Source organism: Diadema antillarum, unplaced genomic scaffold, assembly GCF_040938485.1.
Source record: "Diadema antillarum isolate AM-2024a unplaced genomic scaffold, OU_Dant_1.0 seq00001234_RagTag, whole genome shotgun sequence".
NCBI classification, from domain to species: Eukaryota; Metazoa; Echinodermata; class Echinoidea; order Diadematoida; family Diadematidae; genus Diadema; species Diadema antillarum.
The window spans coordinates 65,830-78,095 of NW_027272022.1; the positions used below are offsets into that span (position 1 = coordinate 65,830).

At 37.5% G+C, this 12,266-nt stretch overlaps 1 protein-coding gene across 1 annotated transcript in view; it reads right to left on the reverse strand.

Annotated features, from left to right (window-relative positions):
- Positions 1-5,339: 5,339 nt before the first annotated feature.
- The window catches only part of LOC139745074 (jouberin-like), a 33,464-nt gene continuing 26,537 nt past the window's right edge, over positions 5,340-12,266 (reverse strand). Inside the window, exons 24-29 of the mRNA XM_071655495.1 lie at positions 10,129-10,278; positions 8,908-9,012; positions 7,898-8,132; positions 6,942-7,075; positions 6,381-6,469; positions 5,340-5,739 (exon numbers count right to left, since the gene is read on the reverse strand). Coding sequence (XP_071511596.1) covers positions 5,340-5,739; positions 6,381-6,469; positions 6,942-7,075; positions 7,898-8,132; positions 8,908-9,012; positions 10,129-10,278 — 1,113 coding nt within the window. The remainder of the gene's footprint in view (positions 5,740-6,380; positions 6,470-6,941; positions 7,076-7,897; positions 8,133-8,907; positions 9,013-10,128; positions 10,279-12,266) is intronic.

Here is a 12,266-nt window from a genome sequence, read left to right on the forward strand (position 1 = left end):
AGACAGGCTTAGCAGCCATCTCTCAGATGGAAAATGAACAAATAAACAAAACAGCATTTTATCTGTCACATGCGACTTTACGAGGAGAGGTGTTTTGAGTGTGTGTGCATGCGTGCAATCGTGATAGTTAACATTTTCCTCTTATAAGATGTAATTTTCATTTTATTCGGTTACCACATCTTTACACAAAATAAGGCACTTCCTTTCTACTGGTACCCAACACACTTATGTAATGTGTGTTGTACAATAAAGTTGTATGCATGTTTATATCACAGTGATAAATTTGATTGAAGCTTGTCTTTTGTATACAGTTCTTTAACCCAATGAAGACTAGTCCCGAGTATACTCGGGCAGGTGTCTATAAGGAATGCGTGTTGTAGCAAAATCAGCCCGCCCTCAATGGGTTAAAAGTGTCTAACCAAATGAAATGAAATGATGTACATGTAATAGGAACAAAATTTTCCAAGAAAGATGCAAATTCCATCACAACTCACTTGCACATGTCATGTTCATGTTCATTTTCATCTTTATTTTACATTTCTACAAATGTTGTATAAATTAACTTTGTACAGTTATATATGTACACATGGCAGGTAATGCATGTAGCAGAATATAAAATGAATACATTAAATCATGCAATGAAATAATTGCTTTTAAAAGTCTGAAATATAAAATGAAATTGAACACTAAATAGAATACCAAGGCTATAGTCTTCAGTTGTATCCATGCACACAAGATTTCTTGACATGTAATCACAGAAATCATATTCTTATAAAACCACTCTTCAGTGGGAGTTTACAGAAGACATGACATGAACTCACAGATAGGTTTTTATTAGCAGACTATGTGACCACATCTCAAACTAAAATTCCCAACCTGTGACTTTGTGTTGGACACTACTGTACACTAACCCAGGAATATGCAATCTCAAAAATCTCCAGTCCAAGAGAACTTGTACCTAGTTAAAAGATAAACATTTTCTCCTCATTTTTTTTTCATCTTTGTCAATCCCATATTTTAGAATGGGAAATACTAACTCCCAACTTGTTATGTAATTTAATATGTCCTTGCATCTTTTATTTCGTCAGCGTAGATTCAAAACCATTTACTTGCTGTTTGAGTCTTAACCCGTTCCATGCCGACTTCTGAAATCCCCATAGATTTAATACACATGCCACCGGGTTAATATCTTTCCCTTTGGGTAAATAGTAAGCACACAAAATGAGTGTATTACAATGATACTGTCCCAAACAGAAATAAAGTATATGTGATATTTGAATTGCAGATTATACTTCTAATGACATGAACATAAAAATGAAAGGAAGTTAATCTATGACTACTTAAAATGCTTTATATTCCTCACAACAGGGAAGCATAATATTCTTAACAACAAATAGTGGTGTCTCAAATGTATGATTACATTTGATCAGTATATCATGTGACTGTAATATTTAAAACAAAGTAGTTCAGCAGGAATGGAGGGGGATATAAACTCTATATAGTCTCCTGGGCTGCTCAGTGACTTATGAGGTAAATATGTTCGAATTCATTTTTGTTTTATGTGAAAGCTAAGGAAGCATTGAATACTTATAAAGCAAACCAAGTTGGGACCGATGGCTTTGAGTCTCTTCGAAAGAACTAAGCTTTGAGGATAAAGTACCTTGCCTACGCAGCTCAACCACTGCAACCAAGCAACTTGAACCAGGGACATCATTTTATTAGCTTGTTTTGTTACTTTGCTGTGTACGAGACAGAATAACAGCCGATATCTTCACTATAACAATCATTTGCTCTTTCACTACATTCTACATTTCAGGTATATTAAGTACTTTTTTTACTGAATTGGACAAAGTTATGGTAAGTACCTCTGACACATACAAAGTAAAAGTGAATTATGCGCATAAAATGTCAAAAAAAGGAGAGTAACATAAGCACGGACCGGGGTACCGTTTCATAAAAGTTGTCAGCGCTGACAAGTTGTCAGTCTCTGACAATCACCATGGTAACAGTCAGTGACAAGAGCATCTCAGCCAATCAAAACCAAGGATTTTGCTGAAATTGCCAGAGACTGACAACTTGTCAGCGCTGACTAAATTGATGAAACACCCCCCTGAGTACTAGATGTTGATATTAAAGATCTGGGTAAAAAGTGAACATAAAAAAAAAACCCACACACACGAAAATTTGAAACCATATTTTCATGGATCCATTCATTACTCTTGAAACTGCACTTTGCTGCACACTGACACTGCTTAGAGTATGGTGATAATGGTCTTGTTGAGCAAATGGTGTACTGTATTCTTCAGAAATATCACAGTGGTTTCACTTTATGGTATTCCACAATATGGCTGAAACTGCAAAATTGGCAACACACCAAAGCATTGCCTCCCATTACACAAATGCAGAATTTTTAAGTCCCGAAAGTGGTCCCCACCTTAATTTCCTGGAAAAAAAGTCCATACTTTTGTCTTATTCTGTTCTTGTGGCTTGCAATCACAAATTTAACCACTCGCAAACTTGTACTACAAGTCCCGATGTGGAAAATATAATATTCTCAAAGTATATGGCATATTCAATGCCTTTCCTCAGATTACACCTGTTAAAACAATAAACCTTTGCTCTCACTGTGTCTTTCTGATCACTGCTCAGTTACTCTCTGTGTGAAGAATATAAAAAAAAGGTGGAAAAGTCCACCATGCACAAACATAATTCAATGGAAAACAATGTGGAAGAGCTGTTCAAGAATCTTACACATACTCCCTGTGTGATATTGTTCAGCCAATCACAAAGTGTATACTGGTTAATGCTGGGTGTCATTATAGAATACAGTGAAATATTATACTGAATAAGTTACGACACACATTGTGCTCCAATGGGATAAAATGTGGTTATATTAAAAACATTCATGCCAAATCTCTGTTAGATAAAAACACATATTCATTAAAAAAAAAAGATAATGTGCAATATCCTGAGTAAGGAGAGAATTTCCTAGGTACCAGCACAATCTACCTGCCCCTTGTGCACTTTTTCTGATATTTCCAACAGCTGTTGTAGCTTTAACATGGATTACATGCTACATATGCTACCCAGCATCATAAAACACATGTTGATGTAATCCAGTAGACCTGAAAATGGGCATTTTTTGGTCAGCTCATCTGATTTCAGGTTAGGGTTGTTTCGTGACAGAGCTATACTTGCCCATAAAAATTCAAAGTGTGGAAGCATAAAGAAATGTTAAAGCAGTATTGTTGTTTTTTTTTTGTTTGTTTTTTTATAAATAGCAGTTGTAGACCTTTCTTTTTTTTTTTGCATTTCTTATGTTGATTTTCTCCCCCAGTATTTCCATTTGATACTTTTACATGATCATCAATAGAAAATGGTTAATCAGCAAGCCCAGTTTTGGCTTAATACATGTATGACAATCCCTTCACAATCATTGCAATGGAGATTAAAATTCTGATTTTTGTTCCATAAAGAAATAAGGGGTGTGCTCAAAAAGACCCTTCATGCTAAAGCCCCTTTTTCTGAAAAATTAGCATCAACCCATCATTCATTTTGATGGGTCTGGAACATCCATTTTGAATGGGTCAGATGTCACATTAAAGCTAAAAGTCTCCTACTTCAGAAACTGACCTAACTAAAACATCTGGCTTTGCACCAGTTCGTCAATATCATGACACAATTTCACGCAAGTACTGCCGATACAATATGTTGCAGTGCTTTAAAGTGTTTTCACCCACTACAACATTCACAAGAAATTTGTATGAGAACATTGACCAATCTTGAGTTAATACTGAGTGCTCTGAATGAATACATGCAAGTTTTAATAAATTGAAGTAGAAGGCAGCACCACTCATCAATGATGGATTCAAAATCGCCTTCAAATCAATGACAGGACACTTCACAAAACAAAGAAATTAGGTTTTCAATGTGAGCTGAAGAAATAACAGAATTGTTTCTGACTAGCTCTCCATTCTATGAAGAGACGTCTTTTACAAATGTGAATTTTGGTGATATCTCACCCCCCTCCCAACATATGAATGGACCATGATGTTGTAAAGACAAAAACAATTACTGTATAAGCTGCTATTTTCGCGTACAGATATTTTCGCAAATTGAAAGGTCACAGACATTTTCGCGAGGCTTTGATTTCGCGAACTGACACCAACGCTACATGTATCTTGCATGTATTGTTACTCTAGTGTAGGGCGACATTTTCGCGTGTTGTTAAATTCGCGATCCAACTATGATTCACGAAATTCGCGAAAATTAAACCCTCACGTAAATACCAGGATACTATGTTGTGTAACACGACTCTGATAGTAACATGCAAATGGTCACGACTGTTTGACATGATTAATTGTTCAGTCTTGCTCATATACTTCGGTGGTATGTTTTTTTTTCTTTCTTTGATCAATCTATTCCTTGTACTAAATCACACACACACACACACACACACACATGCACACACTCATACATACAAACACCCACTTCTTTGGGGTCAAATTTCCTGAAACTTTTTTTTCCCCATGTGGTCATGCTATAATGATAAATTACTCCCATTATTAATTTCTGATATTTTAATGCAAGATTGGTTCACTGCATTCTAAAGTTATAACTCCATTTCCATATCATAAAAAAAAAGGTATATCACATAGTGCTCTTTCATGGCTAAGGTGCTACCATTGTGCCCTTGCCTTTGGGATCTGTTTTCACTCCAAATCACTTTTGGGTGAGGAGAAAACAAAGTATATGGACCTCAATACAGATACAGCAATGTTGGTTCCTTCACCCCTGGCAAGACAAAGCAACCTACAAGCTGCAAAACATGTTTTCTGTTCTCTGTCACACTCGGGATGACTGAATTTGTGCGATTCTTGTTTCTTTCATGTAAAGCATGTCTGTACTTTAATTATTATTATTATTTTTTTAAAGAACATTAGCAGCTCAAAAAGCTTTTCGACCATGATCAGCTTTTCATGATGTGTGATGCCCAAGCCAGTCACGTGTACCTTCTCCATTCAAGAAGGAACACTCACTGCTATCTGTCATTTTAAGAGACTCCTTTAACAAAGTGATACCCTAACTGGTCCTCATTTGCTGGTGCTTGGAGAGCAGGGAGCACTGTGAATTACTATCTGGCTAACCTTTCTGACATATGGTGTCTTGCTTGGTTTAGGCTTACTCCAGAGTGGGGCTTGAACCAGAGACCTCATGATCACACTCTTTCTAAGTGTTTGACACTTTGTGATTAGTCTGTGTCCAATGGTAAGAAGTCAGAGGTCACAACAATGCCTTAAAGAAAAAAACAATAACATAGTGAACTTTGCAAAGATTCCTCAAGCATTTGACTCATTCTCGTAATCTTCATCCTCAAGATGTTTGGTCTTGGTTTTCCTCTTCCCGCCCTTCTTGCCAGACTGACCGAGCTCGCTAGACAGGAGTAGCCTTTCCTGCGACCGCCTCCTCATGCGAGCACTCCGCGGCGTCTCGCCGTAATCCGTCGAGTCATCCATGTTGGAGCCGTCCTCCGAGGTTAGCTTCTTCTTTCTGGGTGGTTTCTTTGTGGTGGCGCTCTGGAGGCTGTCTTTCTGTGCACTGCTAGAGAGACTAGGGGTAGTTCTTGACCTGGCATGACCTTTGGGCGGTTTACGGCGGGGCGAATCTGCGTCGGTGGTGACGTCCCCACTCTCCAAGTTGGCGGCCAGCGTGACAGTCTTCTTCTTCCTCCTTCGTGGTCTGGGTTGCGAGAGAAAAATTCAGATAAATCATGGGTAAAGCAGAGACTGATATTGTGCTGGTGGGTATAAAAGTATCTTTCCCATATATTCCTGACTAAAAGTGCAGGAAATAGAAAACAGTAGTTCAATGACATCTTACCCTCCAAAATAATTGGTAATATCATTGTTGGTGTACACAGAACGATCTTAGCCAAGGCACAATTACAAAAACAGCTAAGAAAGTAGGTTTTTTATCTTTAGATATGAAGTGATCAAGCACATTGAGAATTTTCAACTGTCATTCCATTTACAATACAAAATGTGCATTATTACTTTTAAGTATTTGTTTTGGGCACTGATTGAATGAGAAAGGATAAACATAGCATAGCACTTGAGATATTGCATCCGAGAGATCTGGACATAAAGTGCATACTACAGCAACAACTTGAAACAATACCTGTGTTGTGTATGTATGCATTGTATGTATGTACTGATGTAATGTGTATACATGCAAAAAAAAGATCAAGAAATGGACAATAAAATTAAAATGATTTGAATTAAATTGAGCAAGAGCAGAACAGCAACAAAAAAATTAGCATGACACTACGCTACAACTCATATGAACAAGGAAGGGAGATGATATATTTGATGGTGACTCACGTGGTTGTTGTTGATGTCAGCTCCTGTTCACTCTCCTCTGCTCCTGATAGAAACTTTAACTCTCCAGATTTGGTCACCACTGCTGAGTACTGTTGATTTTAAACACAAAAGAAAATAATGTATCCCAAAATCTCTGATGTCAAAATGCAATAGCATTATGCATTCTGAAAACCCATGCCTGCAATATAATTGTTCCCATACACTAATACTCAACTCTAGCTTGCTTTACCAGTGAACATTTTGGAAACAAAATGTTAAAACAAAACATATTATTTCAAATTACAATGCAAAGCCAAGGCCTTTAAACATCAATATCATGTTAGGCAATCTTCCTCTTTCAAAATTAGTTCATTTCAAAGTTGTCAATACATTTGGGCTGTAGGATGACAACAAAACAATTAAACAAAAATGTACACTTCAAAGAATGAATTTTGCTAGATTTTAAAAGAAAATGAAAATGGAACCAGAAACTTAACCAATTTGGCCTAAATGGACAAAGATAAAGATGAGGGGAGGGGTATAAAGACAGGGAAGAGAGTCTTTAAAGCAAGATGGACTCACCGCTTGCTTTGTCTTCTTTCTGGGCGTTGTCCCTCCTCCACTCTTGCCCTTTCTCCTTGGTGTCCCTGCATCCGTTTCATCAGCCCCACTCTGGTAGTACTGGGATGCCATCATCAGCTGGTCTTCCTCCTCACCTTGACACATGAAAACACATGCACACAAACAAACAAACAGACAAACAATCATATCAAACATCTTGGGTTTGCTCTGGCAAAAGGCAACTACCAGTAATAGCCACTATGGCGGAGCCAGCAGCATCAAATGTATCAGGCAAGTAGAGGTGAAAAATAGTCAATTATTAGTTTAGCATTATCTGCTGAAAGATAACCAATTCATTGATAAACCTGTCTAAATTTTTAAATCATAATCCAGAGAAATGTATACATCATATCATTCACATCATTTCCACAGGGAATTGATTCTATAATTCAAATTTTGTGACACATTATAATCCATACAAACTTTTCTAAATTTTGAGTGCTTCATGAAACCCCACCCTCAAGGTTGGTACAGAAGCTGTAGATGAAAAATGAGACTGTCAGAAATTTTGTTTATGGTTTTTGTTTTGACTAACATGTTATGGATTACTTGGATGAGCAGACTCAATAAAACTGAGATGTCCTGCTGTAGATATTGGGTACTCATTATTACTTACATGTATATCAGTACACAGGTACACGATACTCAATTTCACAATGATACACATCATCTCAGTATTGGAAAGTCACTATCTTACAGATGTGTGTAAGATAATGGTTTATATGCTCTGTATTGAAAAATAAAATCAGAGCTTAGTATTACTGTTTCTTTTTTTCGCGTCCTCTTAAAACTAAAATGTAAATAATGCAGGAACTTTAAAAGATTACATGAAGAATTTTCATGAGATTCCATCACTTGTTCAACACAGGGTTTGATACAGTGATCTTTCACAGATGAAAATTTTCAGTTTTCTCTACCTTCATAGCTGACATAATTGGCAGGGAAGTAGCCCTGTTGTCCATTGGCAAGTTGCCCCATCCACCAGTTCTCGTTGTCCCGGTGGAGGACAGTGATGGTGTCTCCCTGTGCGAGGTTGAGCTCGTCGGAGCGTTGCGCTGTGTAGGCGTAGAGCGCCACCACCTTGTTGAGCTCTTTGTTCTTATCGGCCACGACAGGGGGCTTGAAAGTGAAGATTGCTTTCCCATCGGATTCCTTGGTTAAAAAGAAAGGATATATACCGAAACATTCAAATGTACATACACATTTATGTACATGACATGAAAAACTTCTAGCTAAATTCAAAGTATGTATGATGGCAGTTACTTTGAACTTTATTAGAAATTGTCTAATAATGTTATGTTGCTCCCAATGTCGTAAACTTTGTTATGAAAAAGTAAATATCATATCTTATGATAAGGTGTTATCTAGGTAGTAAACATGCCTTAATGCATTATAACTAATTGGCCTATATATATATATGTATTGATAGACTCAATGACTATCTAAAGAATAGGACAATTATCTAGATGTATATAGGAGTCAAATGGTTTTGTAAGTATAGGGCAAGTTATTAAGTAGGGCCATGTTGGTCCTGAAATCCTTCAAATCATCACTTGCCTATCATGTAAATTCTGGGATATGTGGGTATTAGTTCTCCCACATTTTTTTTTTTTCCAATCCATCCTGTGTGGTACTCTCCTGTGGTAATGTCATGTGGGACGGTGCCCTGTAGTACTGTTGTGCTGTGTGGTACCGCCCTGTGGTAATGCTGTGTGGTACTATCCTGTGGTACTGTCCTGTGTGGTAATGTCCAAAAATACCACAGGACAGTTCCTGTGGTACTGTCTTGTGGTACTGTCTTGTGGTAATTACATCAGGATTACCACAAAACTTTTTGTAAGGGTAGAAGAAGAAGAAGAAAAAAAAAACGAAGGAAAAAAAAAGGTGTCAGTATCAAAAGAAGAAGTAGAAGGAAAGGCCAACTTACAGCCTGGAGATTAATGGTAGGCATCGGTCCCTTCTTGTATGGAGTGCTGGTCCATCCTGGGCCTGAACCTGGACCCCGCCCTGTGAAGCCGAGTGTGCCTGGCGTCTGGTGCTGGGGGTGGGGGAGGAGTGGTGGATACACACATATAACACCACGATGAATGCAATTAAAACAACAACAACAACACATCATTCCATGAATCACTCCTATCATTATTGTGTTTTTTTTCCTTGTTTCAGTTCACATTCATATGGAGAATGTTTAATCCAGAGATCATTTCCACCAGTACAGGCCCTTTACCTTTTTTTTGTTGTTGTTGTTGTTGTTGTTGTGCAAAAGCAGTGACACAATTCAATACAGAGATGTAAATGATAACACAAGGTAGCTCATGGTAAAATGGTAATGATTACAACAATGGATGTTGACTTAAGAACTGTTCAACCGCACAAGACAAATATGTATCCTTTCTCACATACAAGCAATACAAAACAAAAAAAACAAGCATATGTGTTTGTGACATCATCATGTCCAGATGATGCAGACTTTTGCTGCTTTTGTGTGTTCAAAGATGAGCTGATTTTGCTGGAACACATGTTTCCCAAAGACACCTCTCTACAATATTCACAGTACTCAGGACTTGTCTTCAAAGGGATACGGTGTCAACAATAGCCACGGTCACACTATCATAAGATCGCAAATTTTAAGATCAAAATTTTTAAGATCTTAAAGTTTTGCCAGTTTGACTTAAAACTTCTTGCAAAACATCCCACGAAACTTTCCACTCAAAATAGGGATATTTCCCAGACCCCGGCAAGTCTTCTTGATTTTTGGGCAGTGTAAATGCTAGCTACTGAAATGTCAAAGTTCATCATATGACCAGTCCACCATCTATTTGCAGGCGGTGCCTCCAAAGCACATGATCATTGTGTCAGATGTGTGCGCATTGTTACGTCACAATCACCAGCTGTCAGATGGCATGCTCTTTCTTCTATCTTGCAACAGTGCACCCAAAGTTTGAGAACTTAAAGATCAAGAAGTTTGGCTGGCAGTGTGGACAGAAAAGCAAACTTTGCGATATTTTGCCAGTGTGACCGCAGCTACAGTCAACGATGACAGTGTGATAAGTTTGAAAGCCTCTGAAAACACAAGATAGATAGGGATTTGATGGTACAGGCAGAAATATGATTTATGAAGAAGCAGATGATGTATGTGAGTACTTACCTGGGTATGCCATCCAGTATTTGTATAGTCAAAGGTTGAGCCCCAGGTATCATACATACTAGATGCACTGGGGTTAAAGGTCATACCAGGGGCAAAGGTGGAGTGCATGGAAGGAGTTTGATTGAGGTCTCGCGGCATCTTCTGAATAGTCTATCAATGAGGGGTGGAGAGACAGTGGTGAAGACAATGGAACACGCAGAGAACGAAGGTAACACAGAACCCAATGTACTGGACTGAGAGACTGTAACCTCTTTTCACGTTACACAGACAAAATGACTTCAACACACTAGCATAAAGACAGCAGTGCATTGTTCTGCTCAGTTTCAAGCTCTTGAAGGCTTTGTCCAAAAAACAATCAGATATTTCAAACCAGCATGGACAGTAAGGGCACAAATACAATCCACCAAACTGAACCAGCAAGTTGAGGTGAACATTTTCAGATGATCTACACACACATAAACCAGACACCAACTAAAGCCATGTTCTAATGGACACACGAAAAGATCAATCAGCGGCTAAAAGTGATTCGTTACAATTTTCATTTGCCTGATAAGTGAATCAAGTTTACATATCAAGGAACTCCAGTTAGAAATTACAGGATGAGCAAGGGTTCCCCCGTGGTCTTCTAAACAGATTGATTTGTTAAAACAGATTCACACTGGAAACTTGTACTATAACCCCCCCCCCCCAAAAAAAAAAAAAAAAAGAAAAAAAGAAAAAGAACAGAGAGAGAGAGAAAAAAAATGGTATCATAACATGGCTGAAAACCAAGGTCTTGTATCTGCTTGGTTGTGCTGTGTGATTACACAGAAGTAAGAACAAAAACTAAAATAAAAAGGGGAATGTTTAGTCATCAATTGTCAGAAAAAAAGAAACTAGAAAGTAGGTAACTTGATGAATCGATTAGTTTAACAAGGCCCTGTTAATTTTTTTCACACTTTTTGGTTTTGTTTAAAACAGTGAGTAAAACAAACAAACATGTTAAACTCTTTGTTGGTAAGATTGCATTTTTGTAATTGTTCAGGTTGTTAATACAAAGATGGCACAGGAAGTATAAATCATTTAAATTCTGCTTGATCTTCAGATTTACAAAAATGTTTATAAATTTGCATATATCTCGAGTTGTTAATGAGATTGGTCAATTGATTTTAATCTCATTCAAGAAACATTTCATTCACGCATTCTATTTTGCCTGTATACTGTAGGCCTGATAAAGGAGTTATCACTGATAACTCCTTGGCCTGATCTTCTACGCACATTAAAGATAATATAAAGTTTTGGTACCTCAAAAGTTTCCCTGAGTTTCCTTGTCTTGGTTTGTGTTTCAGGTTAAAGTACCTTTTATATAACTAACACTGTGAGACTTACTCGCCCCAAAGTGCTCTCATGTCTTAGTAATCATGCAATAATGGTTTCGTACAATACGTGTATATTGATTGTCGCGGTACCGCGTCAAGTCAAACTAACGGCTCGTTCGAATTTTTCAGAGCCCGCTCTGCTCTGGTACGAAACCATTATTGCATGATTACTAAGACATGAGAGCACTTTGGGGCAAGTAATTCTCACAGTGTTAGTTACATAAAAGGCACTTTAACCTGAAACACAAACTAAGACAAGGAAACTCAGGAAAACTTTTGAGGTACCAAAACTTTATATTATCTTTAATATATCAGTCTGGGTTGAGCGCTTTGGATAACTGATCAAACAAGCGACATCTTCCAATGAGGAAAACAGATATGTTATGACAAAATTGGCATAAGATGACTATCATGTTATTCCACAGCTGGTCAAAACCTCACTTCCTAGAATGACACAAATCAATTTGAAATTATGTAAAGGCGAAAATCCACTCCCTGTACAAATTGACTTGAATTGAATTGTTTGACAAAATCGAACAGACAGAACAGTGAAATTTTACCAAAAAATTGGACAAGAGATGGGAAACTTACAGAAGTGCAGAGTTTCATTAATCTCATGAAACACTGGTGTTTTGATGACAGTATATGGGGGGTATTAAAAAGAGCAACATGATTATTCTAGGCAATATGTCCATGACAGTGTGGGCAGGAGATGAAATGGAATACTGTCAGATCAGATGAAAAATAAAATGAGTGACACACTACACACATGAAACAAGT